At 39.0% G+C, this 24,263-nt stretch overlaps 1 protein-coding gene across 1 annotated transcript in view; it reads right to left on the reverse strand.

The window, feature by feature from the left end:
- The window catches only part of LOC132142415 (calcipressin-1-like), a 49,139-nt gene extending 27,554 nt beyond the window's left edge, over nt 1-21,585 (reverse strand). Inside the window, exon 1 of the mRNA XM_059552263.1 lies at nt 21,127-21,585. Coding sequence (XP_059408246.1) covers nt 21,127-21,246 — 120 coding nt within the window. The 5' untranslated portion in view covers nt 21,247-21,585. The remainder of the gene's footprint in view (nt 1-21,126) is intronic.
- Between the last annotated feature and the right edge of the window lie 2,678 nt (nt 21,586-24,263).

The following is a 24,263-nucleotide window of genomic DNA, read 5'->3' on the forward strand; positions in this document are numbered from 1 at the left end:
CTTCCAACTTAGCTTGTTGTAGCCTCAGATTAGCTTCCTGTTCAGCATAGCATAGGCGTGCCTTTGCTGCTTCGGCTCTCGCTCTTGCTCTGACTGATGCAGACCCCGCTGACGATGAACTGGATCTCACTGAACAACATACTTGCGAGCGTGTTCTTAACGATGCACTATATGGGTTATCCTGTGTTGCTGTATTTTCATGCAAACTCTCCTCTCTAGCCTGTAGCTCGGTGGCTCTCGCTGCTGCAGTAGCACTTGGCTGTAGAGTATGGTCCGTTGATCGTCCACTGGATGCGTGTGATGACGACATGTCGACTAGATTCCAACCTGCTCTGCTTTATCTCGCTTGCTTGATAGCCGTCGTTTCACTGTGCCGTCCTCGATATGTTAACTTAATATCCTGACGGCCAGCTAAACTTTTTCCCCACACCAAGACTCTGAAGATTAATTCTTAGTTCCACAGGTTTATTGGAGTTAAGGAAAATAGTGAAACTGCAACACACAAAAGAGCAATGACAAATAACACATGAATAAAGGCTAATTTGCACAATTACAGTTGCATTTTTGTTTGTACTCATTTTAACACTAATAAAGAAATACATGTGAACTACATTCTGGTCATTATAGCACCTTTACCGTGCAGCTTGTAACAAATGAACACGTGAGAGCTAGCATATGCATAGCCGACGTGAGTTCAAACCATCGGCAGATTACACTCTACAAACTTAAAATTATTGTCAAAAATAACGAATAATACTTCCAGAATAATCTCACAAAACAAAGTATACATACCGACGATGCTACATCAGACATGAGAAGTAGACAGATGTGATTGAAGCACCATGAAAATAAACTCGAGCTAACCGCTGAAAAGCGCATGAAGTGCGTGAGTATTTTCTTCCCAACTACGGATCGCGTAATAGGACATTTAGCACAGCGCGATCTTAAAGTGACCATGACCTAAATACAAACACATATGAAATGCATATTCCTGGAACACATTAGAACTCTGAAATGCTGACTAAAAGTGAAGCATGTTAATGTAACTTTAAACTTAATGCTTATTTAAGTTTTCTTACTCATAACAAAACAATATCTCAATGAGAAAAAGAAAGATTAGGGCTGGTCGATATGAAGATATAAATCGTATGGACGAAATTAAAAGTCTATCGATTCATATTGTGCTCTATCATTTATTTCGTGGTGCCGCAAAATACATTGCTTACAGCAATACGTTTTCACTATTTGAATGATGGCAGTCTATATGCAGTACACGGGGATGCAGGCAGACGAGTGAATATTAGCATACGTGGTAAAGAAAACAATGTTTGCATGCATTTTTAAGCACTGCAGTTTAAAACAACTGATTTTAGGCCGTTGAAACACAAACAACAGAGCTATATGCACGTGATGTCTGTGTTTCTGTGTGAGAGGAGTGCGTAAGCCATGCATCAGCTGCTAATAGAGCTCGTGAGCATTTTTGCCGCTTTGAACGATTGCATAAACACTTATATGCATCCAAATGCAAGTATCCTCATACACTCAGCCATTTAGGTCTTAAGGGAATGTAAACAGTTCAGAGAGAAAGCGCGTATGTAACAGTATATTGGATCTGGACTTCGGTCTTAAAAGGGGAAGCGGTCCATTATTCGTCCTGTCTGCCATTCATGAAATTCTCTCACTGTTTATTGATTATTACTGTTTATGATTATGCGTGTATGTATATATATATATGAACATAACTTACACAGTGAAGACTAATTCATTTACACAGTGTATTTCTTATTTATTGTAGTTTTTGTCCTATTGCTTGTAATTAATTTCTTGTTCTTATTTTATCACTGACTGTTTATGTATGTCCAGTGAGCTTGAGTTTTTATTTTTATTTTATTATTGTTTTCTTTTATTAGTTTGATATTGACATTGGTGACAAGGATTATGAATATTCTATGGTATCAAATCTTAATATCATAAAAAAAATTGCATTTATATTATTATATTATATCAAGATATATATTGTTATTGAGATGACAAGATTTTGGTCATATTGCCCACCCCTAGGTTGTGGTGTTCGGCCCCAGGGATGAAGTAAAGTTTAATTTTGGCTCATTGTCTTTGTCAAAGAACACACTCGAAACTTGGGTGTTTGTATTGATAACTCTCTGAAGTTGAACACTCAGATCAATCATGTGTTTTTTTTTTTTTTCATTTGAGAAATCTGGCCAAGATTAAATCATATCTGACATTCAAGAGTCTTGAAATTGCCATTCATGCTCTCATATCATCAAGACTTGATTACTGTAATTTGTTATACATGTATTAGTCAACTATCTATGACTGTTAATATTTATTAAAAATGTGAAAACATTACTCCGTCTTTGATTTCTCCACACTGGCTTCCGGTACAGTATAGGATTGATTTTAAGCTTCTTTTACTAATGTACAAGTCTTTACATGGCCTGCTTATCTACTAGAGCTGCTAATTGAATATCAGAGTGGAAGAACATTAAGATCAATAACTCAAAATAGACTAAGTTCAGTCAGAAAGGCCATTGTGCATTTGCAGCAGTAGAGCCAAGACTCTGGAATAGCTTACCTTTACATGTCAGGGACGCTGACTCTGTTGTGATTTTTCTTCTTCTTCTCTTTTATGTAAAGCACTCTGACTTATCATTGTGTATGAAATGTGCTATATAAATAAACCTGCCTTGCCTAGCGGACATTTCTGTGCCTGTAGCATTTGAGATAAAAAAAAAATGCTTGCATGCAATGTATGAGGTGAAATTATTTTGTTTTCCACTCCTGATATCCACTTTTCAAAATAATGTATTCATTTTACAACAAAAGATTAAAATGACAAAATTTTGACAACTATTTAGTCAACTTCCAAATTTCCAATACTCACCCTAGCAACACACTGTCAACCAACTAGCAAACACCCAAAACACCCCAGTGACCAGTAGCATGCACAGACCTCTGGAGGAGCAGGTGAGAAATCCTGTTACGCCTATAGCAACCTCTTAGAAACCTTTTGGAACAACTTTGCAAAAGCATAACCACTACCAAGATCAATCTAGCAACCGCTTAGTAACCACCCAAAACACCCTAGCAAGCAAGCACAAAGCAACATGCTAGCAACCACTCAGATGCCCTGCATAGCACACCATAGCAAACCACCCAGAACACTGTAGCAACCACACAGCAAAATCCTAGTAATAACCTAGCAACCACCAAGAACACCTTTGCCATCACATAGCAACAACCTAGAAACTACGCAGAATACCTTAACAAATGCATAGCAGGACCCTAGTAGGATAAACAGCTCAATAAACAGCGTTTTAGAGGAAACAGCTTTTCATTTAATGAATTGATAGCCTATCGGCTAATCTTCAACAGGTTTTAAACTAAACTATACTTTTGGATTTAACTATTATTACAGTTTGCACCAAAAGAAAATGCAGTTTTATAAGACAAGCCTATCTCTCTTGAGACTCTTTGTCTAATCCTTAATTTACACTGTAAAGGTCACACACAGAAGTGATTCTGGAGTGATGTTCAGGCACCTTTACACAGACTGTTTATTACTGCTTATAGGTGGTATAAATGCATTTACACATAGCTATACTTTGATATAGGGGTTGAGGTGGGTCAGAGCATGCATAATTTAGTCTGGCTTTGCGTTTATACACTGAATTCCGAGCAGGCACATGGCCTAACATGGCCTAAGGATGCCTAACATTTTGTATAAAATATGCAACTCATTTAAAATGTATTATCCTGTATTTATTGTACTAAATTAGTAAATGTATTCTGTGTATTGTAGGCACATATTGTCTGGCTTCTAATGCATCAACTTAAGAAGTATTTCATGTTATCTGCCCTGTGGTACATGTGGCCATAGGGTGAAACACTATCTGTGCATTAACTTCAAAGCTCACATCAAACATGTATTCACCTGATATGAATAGCAATAGAAAAAATGCAGAACCAAGAGGTTTAAGTTTCAGCACTGACTGAGGCAGAGTTCAGTGCTAGTGGTCAAATATCAGCCAGACATTTCCACTAAAGACACAGAAACAGGCGAAGCTTCACCTTTCAAAACAAGCTGGTGGAAAAAAGTGACCTGCAATGTTTAATACTTAACCATAAGTCCTCAATACCACGACTTAGGTGCCCTTGAGCAAGGCATCGAACCCCCAACTGCTCCCCGGGCGCTGCAGCATAAATGGCTGCCCACTGCTCCGGGTGTGTGCTCACAGTGTGTGTGTGTGTGTGTGTGTTCACTGCTCTGTGTGTGTGCATTTCGGATGGGTTAAATGCAGAGCACAAATTCTGAGTATGACAAATTCTCACCATACTTGGCTGAATGTCACTTCACTTTAACACATAAACTGCAGGTCAAAAGTTTGAGGTCAGTAAGACTCTAATTATTATTTTTCCAGCAAGTCCAGCAAGGAATTTTTTTTGTCATTCTTTCTTTTTTTATTATTCAAAAACTTTAAATAAAATTAAATAACTCAATTTCAGCCACCTGTCTCAAGGGTTCATTTCTGGCTATCATCATTATTATTAATACATATGTATTAATGTAGTTCCAAACTCTATAGTTTTTATCTATATAATGAAAAACAACTGTAGTATTGTGCATCAAATATACCAATACAATCTTCAAAATTTTTTATTTGAGTGTAAATAAAGTAGAACCTGACTGATAAGGGTTTTTTTTGGGGCCGATACCGATATTAGGGAGTCAAAAAAGGCATACAGTATATTGATATATCGGCCGATATTCTTTGTGCATATTATAGTACAGTATCCGTTTGGAGACTTTCCCATTTTGAATGTCCAAACATTTATAGAATACAGAATATACATAAACAGAATATATATACATAAACACATTTTTTGCAATGATCACACAAATGTGGCAATCAAACACTTATAATGACGTGACAGAGATATATAATGGAGGCAGGGCATTTAACAATTTAACAATAAACTTCATTATCCAAAATGAGTCTGACATCAGTGCACTGAACGGTAAAATTAAAGTTTATTCAACTTTAATTATATTCAATTCCATTCAACTTTCATTCCATTGAAGTTTATTTCATTTCAGAACATTCATTCACGGATTTGCACTACTGTCTTCACACAGATGAAACTTAGGCTACTGGAGAAGTGTGACATAACATAACTTTGTAAATAAATACAATATAAATTAATATCTCATGTACTTTAATGTCTTTTGAATGTAACATGTACATTCTCTTTGAACTGGAATCATGGTGGAATTCCATGTAAAATCCACAACGCAGGGCACTTACGGTCAAATTAGACGCTTGAATGCGCTTGAATGCTGCTGCCTGAACAAGAGACCTCCTTACTGAAGTGAAAGTGTTGACTAGTGTCACACTGATGAGCACGCTGGACTAAGTAATTACACCATTTAAAAATTTTTATCTGCATTATATGTTCTGTAAAACTAATTTTCATTTTTATAAATGTTCCATTAATTTGGTGATAGGCTCATATCAGCCGCTAATATCGGCAAAACAATAAATCTGTCAAGCTCTAGAATAAAGATTTAAATTGTATTCTGTTCAATGTACAAAGTGCTCATCACTTCAGAAGACTTAATTGGTAGGTGCATTACAATTTGACTATGGGTAAATTCAGGTTCTGTTGTTTCTCTGTTGATCTGTATCCTGCTGCTATTTGCACGTTAAAATAAATCCGTGGGAAAACAACAAAACAAAATTGTAGGCTATTTGTAATGGGTCACAGACACAGTCCATTGTATTATTTATTAAATACTAATTTATTACAGTTAACACTTAATGTTTGGACAACAAGCAATGGTTGTCGGGCAGGAAAATTAACCAAAATCAGCATGCCTAAGTTACATGCTATCTTTATGTCCTTTTGAGCTCTGTTGAATAAAGAACGTCAAAAGTCAATTTTCATTTCTGATTGAACTCAGAACCTCATGTTACACATAAGATTGATCACATGGATTCTTTCACTTGTAGAATAAGATTTAAGGAGCCAAACACGGTAAAAAATGAAAAATATATTGAAAACTCTTCATTTACTGTTGAAACAGCTGTTTCACTAGTTCACACTTACATATAATTAGCTGAAGTATTATAATGCATATTTGGCGTGCTGTCCGAGGAAGGGCTCCGAGCTCGGGAATGGCCCGAACCTAGAGTACCATCCCCCCCCACCCTCCGTATAAGAGTGTAAAATGAACTCTAGTGGAGGAGATGGGGTGGAGGGGGGATGCTGATAAACCGTCAATGGAGACAGGTAGGCTAAGTCAGCTGTATTTATGTCCTAAGGTTGATTATCTTAAGTGGCTCCACCTGTGCTTATTAGGCTAAGTATCTGACGTGCTCCTCCCGAACCTTGTTATGAAACTACATAATAAGCTTGTAAAATCAGTTTTTATTAAATGAGCAGCTCGCTCTCAAATGTAAAACTGCTAGCCTACTGAGGATCGTGTAGCCTAATTTGTGTTTTCAAAGTCTTCAATAAGAAAGAAAACCCTTTTATCTGAAGATATAAAAGTAAAGAAAGTGCTAACAAATCTGTGTGGTGTTTTTAATGAAAACTAGTAGGCTACATCATAGGTCAAAGCATTGCTTTAACTAACCAAATACATCCTGAAATGTGCCTATGTTGAATCATCAAACACCAAATTCATGACATTTAAATGAGTCCCAATTACGTCACTCAACAGTATCAGAGATATTTAATTATGCCCAAATTAAAAGGTAACACAAAAATATCTTACAATCATCTCTGCATATAAAACTGAGATAAGAAGAAAAAACGCCAGACTTCACCTTTACATCAGATTTGGTCAGTGCTTTGTCTTATGAAAAGGTGCAGCTTGTTTATTTATAATTTAGTAAGCCTGACAGACACCTGGCCTTCTTGGCTAACACATTTTCCATAGTTTTTATGGGATAGTTTTAAATTCCACATTTATTCAAAGTTCCTGCTATAAATAACCCTATTTGGAAATGGCGATATTACATAATAAGCCTGATTTTAAACAACAGTGGGATGAAAGTCATGCATAACAGAAAAAAACAAATGTTTCATAATTGGCTTCAAGAGATACATGTGAGCTATATAGGACAGCGATCAACCTTTGACCTCAGTGTCAGTGGAAACATGCAAAGCAACAAATGCTATTATTTTCCATGTAAGCAGCTGAGGTCAAAAATATTTCTAGGAGTTTGGTTCCTCACTGAATGTCCCTTTGTATCAGTAAAGCAGGTGTGGAGCTAAAATAAGCCACGGCTTTGTGGAAGCTTCAAACACGCTCACCAAATAAAGACTCAAATGGGTGATAGACATATTATTAGAATGGAAAATGTGGGAGAAGTTGGAAAATGGACCGTGTTGGTTATCAAATCACAGCAATGATGGCCTGTTTACACCTGGTTACTTCATGTGGTTTCATCTGATTTGTTAAAACATTCCATTTTCACTTGGCCACATAAATGTGTCTCTGCAAAATGGAAATAAATCCAAACTTCCATTCCTGCACTATATGCATGGGCTATGACATGTCATATAGCCTATAAAATGCTTTCATGTTTATTATTTTAACATTTTGCAAGGAGTAAAATTTACATATGTGGTTTTAACAACCAGATGCATTTACAGTTGTCCAGTTTCATCTGAAATGCATCCCATACCACCTCCTGAAGTGGTTTGAGTGATCAAATTTAAAGGGGTCATATAATGCTACAAGCACTTTTACAAGTTGTTTAAACTGAAATGTGTGTTGGCAGTGTGTGTACAAAACCAACCTATAGTGATAAAAATCCACCAAGTGTTTTTTTTTGTAATCTCATTAAATGTTTTCCCCTTTCTCAAATCGAGCCATCTGACCGTGTGACGTCACACGGTCGGAGGCCCCTCCCACGATTGTTTGATTGACAGCAGCATTTCAGCACAGACTGGACTTGTGTCTTACCTCAGACCCGCCCTGAGTGAGCCATCATCAGTCCGAGATGCATACTCCTAAGTGATTGAGGTGTTTTGTTGGATGTAATAATGGACGTATCAGTAGTCATGTGCTCCCAACATCTGAGCGACTGAAATCGCAGAGGATTAACTTACGTTTGGATCTGAAAGGAATGCGCCCTTGATCTACTTAAATGCCTTTATGTTCGCGCAAATCATTCATGATCCAGCCTCCAGCAGTGAGTATAATGTATTTATATGAATCATTGCAAATTGCCTTTCCTAACAATGTGCTAATTAGCAAGTTTCACTATGAATGTGGCTAAAATAAACAGTCTCTCAGAAAGCAGATGTAAGAGAGGGGTGGGGTCAGCAGAGCTCATTAGCATTAAAGGAGAATTCCACAAACGAGCGCGTTTTGAAAAGAGCTGTTTTTTACAGGGTAAAAAATTTGTTTTTTACACTACCATTGAGAAATTTGAAACAAACTATGTTACAGACTTTTCATTAAAACCCTAAAGAATCATATCAACTTGTGGAAAATGGGCATTATATGACCCCTTTAAATCTGTCATAAAAGCATTTTGGAGGGCATTTACACCAGGGGTTATATTAAATTTGATTAATTATACTTTTATAAAACTCTTTGTATATTTCATCCTAAAAGTGTTTGCAAGCATAAACGCTAGATTTTGCGAACGGACCAAAGTTTTCAGATTTATAAAACCTGCACAAAAATCCCTTTATAAATCCCAGTCAGTGCGTCGTGCATCTCCACCCCGTTTCCTCCCCGAAAACACCATATATGGAGCTTACAATGCCAAGTTTTATTATGCATAACCTCATCTGCATATGCACATTCCATCCACGTGATACCATGGTTAACACCGTCAAAGGTACAACACATTAAGGTGATTATAATATGCCATTTATTACATATTCATTTGTTTTGCTAAAAGTCATCATGTATCATTTTTATGTTTTATTATAAATATATCAAAATATCCATAAGAAACTGTTTAAAATAGTTCTCAGATAAATATTTTAGTATGAGTTTGAGTTGATCTCATTCATTTCCACTGGTCAAATAGTATATCAATTTTTTTAAACAATTTAAATCAAATTGAATTTATGGAGTTTTGCTGACAAGGTGAACATCTATTAGCTTTTTTAGCCTATATTTATTGCATTGTAAATACAATTGTCTCATCAATGACAAAGGAGACAGTTGTTGACTTCAGGAGAGAGCACACTCAGCATGCTCCTCTGACCATCAATGGTGCGACTGTGGAGTGAGCAGTACCAAGTTCCTGGGTGTGCACATCACAGAGGACCTCTCCTGTGCTGACAACACCACAGCACTGGCAAAGAAAGCACAGCAGCATCTCTACTTCCCCTGCAAACTGAGAAGAGCCAGAGCCCCAGCCACCAACATATGCACCTTATACAGAGGCACCATCAAGAGCATCCTGACAAGCTGCATCACTGTGTGCTATGGCACCTGCAACGCGTCCAGCCACAAGTCACATTAACACATAGTGAGAGTAGCTGGGAAGATCGCTGGTGTCTCTTTCCCCTCCCTCCAGGACATTCATGGAACCCGTCTCACCCGTAAAGCCCTCTGCATTGTAGGTGATCCCACCCACTTGACACACAGCTTCTTCAGTCTGTTTCCATCAGGGAGGCCAGGACCAGCAGACTGAAGGATAGCTTCATCCATCAGGCAGTCATGAAGCTACACTCCCTCCCGGACTCTTTAAACAAAGAACTGCTCTCTGAGCTTTTTGTCACTTTAATCAGACTGAATAAGCTCTCTTGCACTACAATCATTATATCTGCACTGATTGTTTATTTCAGTGGTTTGCACTCTATCTGCCATGTGCCTTGTGCTACTTTATTATCTTGTTTCCATTATTCCTTATTTAGTCCTATTAGTACTTATTGATATATTTGTATAGTTGTATTTTATATATATTTAATCTGTATTTTTACGTTCTACTGTTAATGTTAGTGTTATCTGTATGCACCAAGGGTCTGAGAGTAATGCAATTTCAATTCTCTGTATTTATGTGCTGAACATGTGGAAGAACTGACAATAAAGCAGACTTTGACTTTGAAAGTATTTTAAAAAGGAAATGTGCAAAGCTTACAGTTTTCTTCAAGTTGTATCCTTCAAATACAATGATATTTTTCATAATGTTGTGGCGATACCTTCACATGACATCAACAGCTCCATGCAGCTGCGGTTGTACAGTAAGCTATCACTGGACTTATTCAAACCGCACAATGGACCATTCAACCACCGAATCAAGCAGTGTCTGCCATAATATTGAAGTAAGTGCTCACTGATCATTGTTCTCGATAAAGATATTTTCTCAATTTAATTTGAAGATGAATTATTGTGCACATAGCACTCCTCTCTGTCATTAAAACATATCATGCCACAAGAAAAAAGTGATCAAGCGCATCCTCTTCAAATAGGCTATGTCTAAATTCATATCATTTCGGTTTAACTTCTGCATTATGACTATGTAATTTCAGTGCTTATCTACATTAATGAGAGTGTAATATTTAATATAAATGTGTATTTCGACATGAAGACAGTTTCAAATCATTGTTTACAGCATTACTTTTCTTTTTCCATACGCATGGATCAGAGTTTGCATGCAGGTGCACAAATTTTTCCTGTCAAGTTTATTTTTTATGAATCCCACCTTTTGCATAAGAAGTGGCATATGCCTCTTTCAGGGCACGTTTTGTGCATACGCAGCAGGTAAAAAATGAGGCCCCTGGTCTTTTCACAATCAGAGAAAATGCATGAAGAGAACAGGTGTAAAAAGGCCCAATGGGAAGCACTAACTGAGAGTCTGAGTCAAGCATCAGGATTACTACTGCTCAATCTAAGTATTATACTTCAATGCATAATCATTTGTGCTATGGGCTTGAATCCTCAAGGTGAGGAAAAGTGTGATGTTAGCTTTTGTCAATATATATATATATATATATATATTTTTTTTTTTAAGAAAGACAAACATGTACAGCAATGAAAGACACAATATGAAATGTTGTAGATGCGTATTTACTGAGTAATCCACAATTTTCACCTGAGATTCAGTCAAATTACACAGAGTTAACAATGACCTTAAAAAGGCAGGATTATTAAGTTATTTTCACACGGATATTGGTAGGTCTGTTAGCAAAATATGTCGTCTCCGATCTTTGTTGCATTATATGCTAATGTAAACGTTCAAAAATGGGGAAAGCACTTTTCATTTTTTTTTCCTCCAAAGTTTGAAAATATTAAAGATATCTTAATGCCCTTTTAGATTTTGGAAACTTTTCACTACAAATATGCAAATAATAACAGTAACCCAGGGTTTAGGAATATATATACACACTCACCAGACACTTTATTAGGTACACCTGTTCAATTGCTTGGTAACACAAATTGCTGATCAGCCAATCACATGGCAGCAACTCAGTGCATTTAGGCATCTAGATGTGAAGACAACTTGCTGAAGTCCAAACCGAGCATCAGAATGGGTAAGAAAGGGGATTTAAATGACTTTGAACGTGAAATTGTTGTTGGTGCCAGACGGGCTGGTCTGAGTATTTCAAAAACTGCTGATCTACTGTGATTTTCATGCACAACCATCTCTAGGGTTTACAGAGAATGGTCCAAAAAAGAGAAAATATCCAGTGAGCAGCAGTTGTGTGGATAATGCCTTGTTGATGTCAGAGGAAAATGGGCAGACTGGTTAGAGATAATAGAAAGTCAACAGTAACTCAAATAACCACACTTACAGCCAAGGTATGCAGAATACCATCTCTGAATGCACAAGACGTCGAACCCTGACCTGACGATCCATCCTGCCTTGTCTCAACGGTTCAGGCTGGTGGTGGTGTAATGGTGTGGGGAGTATTTTCTTGGCACACTTCGGGCCCTTTAGTACCAATTGAGCATCGTTTAAACACCACAGCCTAGTTGCTGACCATGTCCGTCCCTTTATGAGTACAGTGTACCCATCCTCTGATGGCTACTTCAAGCAGGATAATGCACCATGTCACAATGCTCAAATCATCTCAGACTGGTTTCTTGAACATGATAATGAGTTCTCTTTACTCAAATAGCCTCCACAGTCACCAGATCTCAATCCAAAAGAGTATCTTTGGGATGTGGTGGAATGGGAGATTCACATCATGGAGGTGCAGGCGACAAATCTGCAGAAACTGTGTGATACTATCATGTTAATATGGACCAACATCTCTGAAGAATGTTTCAAACACCTTGTTGAATCTATGCCACGAAGAATTAAGACAGTTCTGAAGGCAAAAGGGGGTCAAACATGGTACTAGCAAGGAGTACCTAATAAAGTGGCCAGTGAGTGTTCATATTATATTATTTTATTTATTATATATACATATACAAACATATATATATATATATATATATATAGTACAGACCAAAAGTTTGGAAACATTACTATTTTTAATGTTTTTAAAAAAAGTTTCTTCTGCTCATCAAGCCTGCATTTATTTGCAAACGAGATATATCCATTTTGAGAAATGTTGGTTATTTGACATTATTATTTATGACATCAACAGTCAAGTTCATTCACAATTTTTTGTACATTAAACTATTACTTGAGCTCAGTGAAGGCCAGGGACACAATATTCTTCAAATCCAGGATGTTTTTTATTTAATTTTATGTCCATAAATAGTTCATAAATAAGTCAAAAACCATGCCAAAATGCAACATATTTACCTTAACATTGTCAAACATCTTAAAATGGTTAAAAAACAATACATCATAAATATATGGAATAGTATATACAAAGATTGATTAATAATAATAAGATTCTGAGTTAGTTTTGGCCAGAACATACACAACAACATTTTTTTTTTTTGCAAAACGCTATATATCCACCTTAGGCTATATTCTACTACTGTAATACCATTAAGAAAAGCTAGTGAATCAATGTTTTGTGTGTGTGTGTGTGTGTGTGTGTGTGTGTTTTCTTGAGTGTCACATGGGTATATATATTATATATATATATATATATATATATATATATATATATATATATATATATATATATATATATATATATATATATATATATATATATAGTAACACTTTAGAATAGGTAACACCTATTAGTTGCTTATAAGTATGAATATTACTAGAATATTAGCCATGTATTAGTGCTAATTAAAAACATATTAATGCCTTATTCTACTTGACCTTATTCTACATCCCTAATCTTACCCAATACCTAAACCTAACAACTACCTTACTAACTATTAATAAGCAGCAAATTAAGAATTTTTTTAGATAAATGCATTCGATTCTTTTTTATGATTCCAATTATTGTCAAATTGCTAATTTAGATTCCATTAAGTTAATAAATAAATAAATAAATAAATGAAAAATAAATGTCTGAAGCATACATTGAAAAAACACCAACTTGTTTGCCGGCGACAGCCTCCGACGTCACTACCGGCTCGGCTATAAATAAGCACCGGGAGAGTACGTCATAATCTTCTTCGTCTGAAGCTTGCGTCCGAAGCATGGCAGGGAGCTAGAGGACGCAGTGTCTCCTTTCCCTACTCCGGGAACTATGGTTACATACGTAACTTGAGACAGTTCCCTTTCGAGGGAACATCGAACTGCGTTCTCTAGGGGTCGCTTTGGGGAACAGTATACCCACGCCGCCATGCTGAGGGGAGTGCAGGCCAGAATCATGGCAAGCACTAAGTACCAACTCTACCATTTCCATGGGAGTTGCCCCAGAACCCCTTACGGCCAAAAGGCCTAAGCTACATACCCAACTTAATTGTTAGGGCCTCGGCCCAGGGTAGAGCTGAAGGCTTGGAATCAGGAAAGATTCCTTTAAAGGGATACGGCTGAGAACCTAGCATTTATACTAAGTCTTGCCTGTCACACAGGGGCTACCGCTAGCTTACGCATAAGCTTGCTGAAAGAGCTGTCTCGACAGTAGCAACACCCTGTTTAGATAGGTATCCGAGGATACATAGGTGGAGTGGCGCCCAAGATGAACGGGGCTTTTACCAACTAGGGGTGTGCACGGATAGTCGAACATTTGAATATTCGTTCTGCTCTAATTATTCGATAAATAAAAATGTTAAAAAAAAAGTTCACAATAAAACCTAATATGGTCACTTTCTGTGATTCTCCACAGCATATTTGAAGATGTATGCAAGCTAAAATTAATTAATGAATGAATAAGGGGCCGTTCACATATCGCGCCTAAAAACGCGTTGAAAACGCTAGGCGCACAGCTTTCTCTTTCTTTCCAAAGCGCTCGGGCAGAAGCGCTCCTGAGGCGTCTGCCGTTGCTAAGCAACAATGATGCGCTCTCTCCATGAAGACATGGAAATTTCAGCAAAGGATAAATGGATTTGCAGCACAAAAAAAATCGCTTTCAGTAGCTCTGCTACTAAATTTATTTCAAAATGGCAATCCATATACAGCTTTAATCAGCTGTTCCTTCATCTTGGCTGAGCTTTCAACGTTGTTATGGAAAGGATGAAGCTGAATGTTTAGTTCTTGTCACATGACCTGCGGTGCATTTGCGGCTCTCTGAAAAGTTGAGATGTTTTTAACTCGATGCGGTGTGGACGCGCCTGGAACTTGTGCACAAAACTTGTTCGCTTAGCACACCGTTATTTGTGAGTCCCGTCAACGTCTGTGTCGTCAGAGGACGTTTTCTCTGCGGCCGGCCTTATTGTTAACAGACTAAGGAGCCGACTTTACCCCGATCATGTTTACATGCCCGTGTTTCTTAACAAGAACATGTAAAACAATAGAAAAAAAAAACAAAAAAGATTTGCTGACAGTTTAAAAGTTTCAATGTTAAGTGTAGGCTACGTTCTACAATAGCCTAATTGCTGCAGGCTGCTTTACGTTTTTTCTTCACTTTTTTTTTTTGCTTTTAAGCTTTTAATCTGTAATTTTGTTTGTTTGCACGCATTGTTAAATGTTTTCAGCTACAAAACACGATGTGTAAGGTTCAAGCTTATTGTGTGTAAGCTTGTTCAAAATGACGGAAACAATAAATGTTGCTGAAAAATATTGGTATCACTCGGACGAGAACGCTGCCTTGTCTAGATCATACCCCTTAGGTTCTGCTTACCTCCTCGTGACCCACGATTCCTCTAACCCCTGCCCACAGGTGGGGGAGGAGCGTGAGTTGCGACACTAGCCTTCTGTGCCCGTCTTTGATCCTCAGATCGAGACAGACCAGGACCCCTATGTTGTTTGGGCTCAGACCTGGACCTTCGTGGAACGAAGGATCTGAAAGCAGCAGAGTGCGCCTTTGTCTCCCTGAACTTCTCAAATCGCCGTCTCAACGGAAAAACCGAAAAGTTCAGAAGGCAAAACCTTAGCATCGAAAAGAAAGCATTTTCTTTCCTCCCGATGTCTGCCAGGTTCATCAACAGATGTCTCTCCGCTTCCACCATGGCCGCCATAGTCCTGCCCATAGCGGAGGCAGCCTGATTTGTAGCACGGTGAGAGATCCATGATGCGGCGCAGCTCAGCTACCTGATCAGAAAAAGGCCCCTGCCTCTATCCAGGTCTCTTAGCAGATCAGTCTGATATGCTTGAAGCACCAGCATTGTGCTGTAATAAAGCCACAGCCTGACCTGCTACTGCGTATGCCTTGCTATTTAAGCGAGATGATTTTCTGAAGGGGCTTAAATGGCAAGGAGGGAGATTAAGAGAGGATGTTTCCCCTGCAGAAAGAAAAACTTTCCAAAGATGAAAATGTATAAATTATTTATAAAAAGTTCTGCTCTTTCTGCAGGGGGCATTCCCTCATAGCCGCTTTCGCACATCACCTCGATGTCGGCAGATTACTTTCATGCCGAAACCGATGGATGCGAGAAGAAAATGGCATCTTTCATTTATTTTTAATCTCTGTATGGAGATCATGCAGAAATAAAAGGCTCACCTGAGATGGAGGGTTATTGTCAAAAGATAATTTTCGCTCAATAACCTCCAACAGCTCTACATACACAGGGCAGGAGAATTGAGAAGGCTCAGCCTCAGCTTCTTCACCATCCTCAAATATCTCCTGCTTTTCCTGGGTAAAAACACCGCAGAGCACTAACCTCAGTATCAGAAAGTGTTAAAGATATAACATCCTCCTCCCGAGGCTCTCTCTCGTCCGCCGCACTTTTTTTTTTTTTTTCGAGCGCAAAAGGGAAAGTCCCTCTTTAAACCATTCAGACAGATCCACCTGTATTCTCACGAGCTCATTCTCTTCCACGCGCGGACAGGTCCTGAACCGCGGGAAGCAGATGGCTGCCTTTTTTTTCCCTTTTTCTTTCAGAAGAGAGACGAATGAGAGCGGAGCTTTTTCCATTGAAAAAACGCTAACAATGCACGCAGATTGCCTCCTAAAAGACATTGCATGCGTGCTCTTCACCCAAACAAATGACGCAAAGATCGCGTGTGTCATCGGGTGTCAAATAACCCCGACACAGATGCACACATCGTTTAAAGGGTCATTCCACCCGTGGAGACATGAATGTGTATTGAAAGTGGGTCGTATATATAGTAGAATAGTATCATTTTTTTTTATTTTGGTCCTTCTGGGCCTATAAAAGGCAGAAAATAACTTTTTAGAGCTTGTGGACTGTAGACAACAATCCCCATAGTGCATTGCAATACTCAGCTCCGCAGGCCACTCCCACTACTCCGCCCATCAATGTGGATTAGTTGAGCTCTCCTCTACGCTACCGATTGTAAATTATTTGGCACAATTTGTTGTGAAGAGTTATTTTGCGACCCAATTAATGTTTTTGTGACAAAATGGTGTGCACTTGCATAGTACCGGGATGTTGTTCAAGAACAAGGAAAAGTATTCACAGATTCCCGAAAGATACGGACTTGTGCAAAAAGTGGCTACGGGCTAACGTTATCAATAACCCTAAGTTCGGTGAGGACACAACACTTGAAGCACTAAAAAATCAGACGGTGTGCAGTTTACATTTCAAGCCCGAAGATTATGCGCCTAACCCCCTAGGATTGAAGAGACCCGCGCTTTTGAAAAACGCAATTCCTTCAGTATTTTCCTTGCCAGACGACGACAACGAAAAGCCAGGAACGTCGGGAACCACCAGCTCTAGCAGCACTAAATGCATTTGCCTGGAGGTAATGTTATTTCTGACTAGACTCTATTAGCAGCTAGTGGCTACTGAGAACACACACTGACATAGTCGTCTGCTGTAAAGAAACACATCTATGATTTTTCTGTTTACGAACTAAATATCTTGTATGTTTTGCTCGCTTGTTGTTTTAATGTGTCTGCCTCAGTAACTAACGTTACACTTGTCAAGAAATGAGTAAGTAAAGTTAGTATGTAACGTAATAATGTAACGTTAGACACTTAGCTAAATGTTATATATAAGTTTGCTATTATCGATGTAAATCAACCATGTTTTACTGTGTTAGTTTGACGCTTTTCATGTTTTTTTAGCTGCTCGTCGCTGTACTGTGGCTCATAAAGGTAGCCACGAACATCCGTTTCTAACATAACTTCGTCTAAATCAAAATCCTCCCCAATGCATCCGTCTGAAAAATCAGTATTTTCCTCCAAGTTTCTCCCGGTGAAATCAAACGTACAGGCACTGATGTGTGATAGGTCTGTTAGCGCATTAGGTACAACCCCCTATGGGCAGACTACTTGTGCTTGTAGTCTTTACAGAAATCCACCCTTTTTACACTTCCTCCTACAATGACGTCAAATGACGATTTTTGCGTCATTGTAGGAGGAAGTGAAAAAGGTAAATAGTGGATTTCTCTCGTCTCAGGGGAAAATGAGAGAATGTTGCACAACCATTCGATAGTATGACTGGTTTTCTAACAATGGACCTCTTAATGCAAATGGGTGGAGTGACCCTTTAAACGCTTGCTAGTTGTCACTTGTCTTGGTCATCTTTGCAAGTCGTACTCCATCACAATACATCTCTGCTACATATGCCAAACAAATCAATTGAGCCAGTCTCCTGTGCCATGGTATAAGCCACACCAAAAACATTATACACTGTATGTGTCATATTTACAATAAGGTTTACAAGAAATTACTTGGAATGGTTCACCCCAAAACAAACATTTGGTGAAAATGTCTTCACACTCAGGCCATCAAAAATGTAGATGAGTTTCTTAATCAAAACAGAATTGCAGAAATTTAACATTTATCTAACATTACAATCTAACATCTAACATTTAACATTAATTCAGTAAATTGGTGCAGTCAGAATGAGTCCAAACAGCTGATAAAAACATCACAAGTTCATGAGGGAAAATCTTGTGAAGTAAAAAGCTGCGTGTTTGAAAGAGACAAATCCATCTTTACATTTTTAACTTTGAAAATGTTGCTTTGAATAACACTTTCTCCAGTGAAAAAGTCAATGGTCTGAATCAGGAGAGAAATATGCAGAGATCAAGCATCATTTACATGCCAAAACAGTTCTACACAAATATTTGGGTAGGTTTTGATGTGATAAGACGACAGGCGATGGACTTTCATTGGAGGAAGTATTATATAGTTGAAAACAGTAGTTTTATGATTAAAAAAAAACGTCTTGATGGATTTGTTTCTTGCAAATATACAACTTTTGGCTTTACAATGTAACTGATTGACTGTAATCGTGTGGATGTTATTATCGACTGTTCGGAATATCCTTCTGACGGCTTTACCAAAGTACATGTTAAAACATGACTAAAAATACAGTATTACCGTGATACATAAAAAAAAGTCATTTTTATTTGTGCAGTGCTCATGTCCTAGTCTTGGTCCAGAAAATAAAACATGACTCATTTCACACACTCTCACACACACACACACACACACACACACACACACACACACACACACACACACACACACACTGTGGTTCACTGCAAAACTCAGACAGCTCCGTCAGGCCAAAGAAGATGCTTACAGGAAGGGGGACAATGTCTTGTATAAACAGGCTAAATACACACTGGAAAAGGAGATCAGAGTGGCAAAGAGGAATTATTCTGAAAAAAAATAAGGACTCAGTTCACTTCGAACGACTCAGCATCAGTGTGGAAAAGTCTAAAGAAGATCACCAATTACAAGACACCACCCCCCAGCACTGTGGAGAATCAACGACTGGCAGACGATCTGAACGAGTTTTATTGCAGGTTTGAAAGAACACCCATCACCTGCCCTGAACACCTCTCCACACAACCATTCACACCATTAACAGCTCCTGCAACCCATCCTGAACACCTCTCCAATCAAGCACTCTCACCATTCACACCTCCTGCATCCCCCCTCTCCCCCACACCTGCAATACAGATCAGCGAGGATGCGGTGCGCCGGGTCTTCCGGAAGCAGAAAAGGAAAAAAGAACCAGGCCAAGACTGTGTTACACCAGCCTGTCTGAAATCCTGTGCTGACCAGCTGGCCCCCATCTTCACAAAGATCTTCAACAGATCGCTGGAGCTGTGCGAAGTCCCTTCATGCTTCAAACGCTCCACCATCATCCCCATCCCAAAGAAACCCAAAATTACAGGACTAAATGACTACAGGCCTGTGGCTTTAACATCCGTAGTCATGAAGTCATTTGAAAAACTGGTGCTGGCTCACCTGAAGGACATCACTGGACCCTTGCTGGATCCTCTTCAGTTTGCCTACAGAGCAAACAGGTCTGTGGACGATGTAGTAAACATTGGACTGCATTATGTTCTGCAACACCTAGACAGACCGGGAACCTATGTGAGGATCCTGTTTGGGGACTTCAGCTCGGCTTTTAACACGATCATGCCAAACCTCCTCTTGCCCAAACTAACTCAGCTCTCCGTGCCCACCTCCGTCTGTCAGTGGATCAACAGCTTCCTGACAGACAGGCAGCAGCTAGTGAGGCTGGGAAAATACACATCCAGCACCCGTACAATCAGCACCGGAGCTCCCCAGGGCTGCGTTCTCTCCCCACTGCTTTTCTCCCTGTACACTAATGACTGCACATCTAAGGACCCCTCTGTCAAGCTCCTGAAGTTTGCAGACGACACCACACTCATCGGCCTCATTCAGGACAGTGACGAGTCTGCTTACAGGCAGGAGGTTAAAGAGCTGGCTGTCTGGTGCACTCTCAACAACCTGGAGCTTAACACGCTCAAAACAGTGGAGATGATCGTGGACTTCAGGAGAAACCCCACTGCACTCCCCCCACTCACCATCATGAACAGCACTGTGACTGCAGTGGAGTCATTCAGGTTCCTGGGCACCACTATCTCTCAGGACCTGAAGTGGGACATTCACATTGACTCCATTGTGAAAAAGGCCCAGCAGAGGTTGTACTTCCTTCGCCAGCTGAGGAAGATTAACCTGCCACAGGATCTGCTGAAACAGTTCTACTCCACCATCATCGAATCCATCCTCTGCACTTCAGTAACTGTCTGGTTCAGCTCAGCTTCTAAATCTGACCTCAGAAGACAACAGAGGGTAGTCCGGACTGCTGAGCGAATCATCGGTTCAACTCTCCCATCTATTCAAGAACTGTACTTATCCAGAGTGAGCAAAAGGGCTGTTAAAATCACTCTGGACCCCTCACATCCAGCACACTCCCTATTTGAACTGTTGCCATCTGGTCGACGCTACAGAGCACTGAGCACCAGAACGACCAGACACAGGAACAGTTTCTTCCCTCAGGCAATCCATCTTATGAACAGCTGATACACACTGAACACACTAAACTTTATATTTATATACACATACACTTAATTTATCTAACACACATACTTAGTATACACTTAAATTTTGCACATAATATACATGTACATAATAACTGCATTTTTGGAATACCTGCCTACAATTGTCAATTTGTATATTGTCATTTCTTATCTACTTATTTGTATTTTTTGTATTTTTATATTCTTTTATTATGTGTTTTATGTTCTGTCGCTGTCATTCTGTTGTACTGCGGAGCTTCTGTCACGAAAACAAATTCCTCGTATGTGTAAACATACCTGGCAATAAAGCTCATTCTGATTCTTCTTCTAAAACACTCTTCCTTCCGCGAGGTCAGGTCTCACTGCTGTGAGTAATAATCGGGGTAAAGCAGTGTGAGAGCACGCCTACCTTTAACTGCTGCTCATTAAAAACCTCTTCGGGCACTTTACACGCGATGAGCGCGTTGGGCTGGTCGTTGAGCTGGACTTCAGCAGTCGCCGCCCCTCCGCCGCTCTCTGACTGCTGCATGGCAACAGATGTTACCGCGGCGTTCGGTGCCTGAGAACTTAACCGCGGTGCCTTTGATCTCAAACGTTTCAGAGCTCAGCTCATGACGTCATGCTTTCTACTTTCTGCAAAAGCAGCGTTTCCACACAAAGCAGCGCGAACCCTTACATTGACACACGCCACTGTTCATGCAATGCTACTGCACATGAAATGAGCTGCATAATACTACTAGTAAACCCGTGATGTATTCCTGAAACGAAAATTACGTCTACACTTGCGACAGACTGCACTGGAGGCCAAAACAGCTGAGATGACGTCATGATTTCCGCGTACGCACGAGCGATGTGCATGAAGCATTGGCTGATGTAAGTAGCCGTTGTGAAAATGTAAAAAATAATAAAAAAAAAATGTAACAAGAAGCGTGGAAGTCACTGAGGACACGTTTAGGTTTGTGTAAAGTGTGCAGTGCATGCTTTTTAAATGTGATTATGACAGAGATGATCACTGTTAAGTGGTCAATGAGCGCCCTCTTTTGGTCAGATTTGTTGCAATGCAAAAAGTATTCTGAACTTCTATCTATCTATCTATCTATCTATCTATCTGTCTGTCTGTCTGTCTGTCTGTCTGTCTGTCGTTTTGTATAAATATTTCAGTTCATTTGAGGTAGCACACAGGATAGAGAATTCCTAATCACTTTAAATAAATGCTCTTCCCTTAAACCAGGGGTGTCAAACTCATTTAAGGTTGAGGGCCGGATTGCAGAAAATGTCCCCTTGTGCGGGCCGAATTACCTTTTTGTTAAACTCTAGTTTGCTTACAATTACATGAATATTAACCATACAAACTAAAAAATATGTGTGTGTGTGTGTGTGTATATATATATATATATATATATATATATACACACACACAAATAGGAAAACTTTTTTCAAGATGATGCTAGGTTATTTTAGGGGTGTTTAATATTGACACAAAATGACTTCTATATATATATATATTACAATATTTTGCAGAGTGTGTTTTTGAGATGGTTTCAGCCTGACATGGATAAATAAATGACACTAAAGCCTCCAGTAGGTGGCAACAAATATCTGTCTTTATGAGTGATAAACTTACTCATTCAAAACGGCTGATTCATTTAGAAATGAAGTTAGAGATTGTCTTTATGAATAGGCCAGTGAATCATAGATTCAAATGCTTTGATCAAAAACAAAGATTAATTCAATAACAAAATACTCAGTGCTGCACGGAGACACACAATTTGTCTTACTTTGGCCATGTTAAAAACTTTTCCTTGGCGAAACAGAGATAGACAGCATTGTGACTAATATAACACACTTAATAATAGCATCTTTTTAGTTGAGCTATTATATAAAAGCAATCGCACTGACATTCAAGAAAACAACACGCTTGTTAGACATTTCTTAACGATCATGATATAAATATTAAAAATCCAGGGCATTTTTGCCTCATAATTTGAATTATATTGTAACCTGATAGCCTTCATCCGACACTGAAAAACTCTCACAATGTGTTTATTTTTATTAAATCTTTTTTTTTGGCAAAGTTACAAAATGTCAGTTCGCACATCATTAAAAAAACAGTTAGGATATTAGTACACGATAAATATTGCACACTCCTTGCTCATTTACTGTCTCCATACGAAACTGTCCAGTGCATCACAGTGTAATTTAATATTAGCCACGAATTGTGATTAAACGTACACGTTTCCGTTGAGATTTTCCATTTCTCCTTAAATAGCCTGTCCATGGTTCCAGGCCAAATGTCTTCTTTTGGACATGTTTAAAATCACAAGAAAATTGCCACACAAGCATCAGTTACAACGCAGCTATCATCATATCCTCATGCTGCTCGAGATTCTGGCACCGCTTAAAAGGCGCATGTTAAGTGTCCAGACTCCCGAGGCGTAATATCAACGTAAATAAATTAATAATTTGTTCCTCTTTAAATTAAAAATAAAACGTTTTAGTGAAGACCCTTTATTAATTTTCAAACTGATGTTTAATTTATTATTTTATATTATTGTTTAAATCCTCCTGCGGGCCGGATTGGACACCTCTGTGGGCCGTGTTTGGCCCGTTGGCCGTATGTTTGACACCCCTGCCTTAAACCGATCATCTTGAGCTGACCAGGCTCCCAAGGAGCGGATTTGAGAGGGCAGGCAAGTCATGAGGGGATCAGGGGTGGGGGGGGGAGAATAAGTCTTAGATACCTCTACACAACATACACTGCAGAGGTAGACAGAACAGCTTTAGTGTGCTAGTTATACAACAAACAGAGTTATAGCAAAATCGAAACAGTTTTCTAGATTTTTAATTATGGCCCAGCCCAAAAGTGATATGACAATCAACATGGAGATTTCTAACGAAGCTTTTATCCACTGTCCAGCAGGGTCATGCATGGAAATGATAGATCGGCGGATTGGGGAGGAAGAGGAAGATGAGGTTGAACTGTCCGAAGAGGTGGATGAAGATATCCACATTGGAGATGATGATGATGATGAAGATGATGATGATGATGATGATGATGATGATGATGGAGAAGGCAATGCAATGTCTCAACAGACGTATTCAACCTAGAAGAGGGGGATATTGTAGAAGATGTGGATAGAGCAGTTCTTCAAAGCAAAACTACAAAAGAGGCAAATGCTGCATAGATGGAGGAAGAAGTGGCCATAAGTGCCAATTTAACAATGCCTGAGCTGCAGGTAATGGTTGAACTGGCGACAACAACGCAAACACAAGTTTCAGAACTTCAAAATGACGCTGAAGCTCAAGCTGAAGAGTTTACAGGAGCGTTCAGAGAAGTGGACAAGGATCGAGCAGACCACAAGCTGGAAAAGCTGTACGAAGATGAAAAGGAAATTAATGAATCACAAGTGCAGACCTTGAGTGAAAGGAAGACAGAAATACAGGAATGCCAGGAGCTGCACTCTGAGGTAAGAGAGTTTGCCTGTGGCCTCTTTGAGAAAATAAAAACGTCCAGAGAGGATCAAATTTCAGCAGGTAAAAAGTAAC

This window comes from Carassius carassius, chromosome 6 (genome assembly GCF_963082965.1).
Source record: "Carassius carassius chromosome 6, fCarCar2.1, whole genome shotgun sequence".
Lineage (NCBI taxonomy): Eukaryota > Metazoa > Chordata > Actinopteri > Cypriniformes > Cyprinidae > Carassius > Carassius carassius.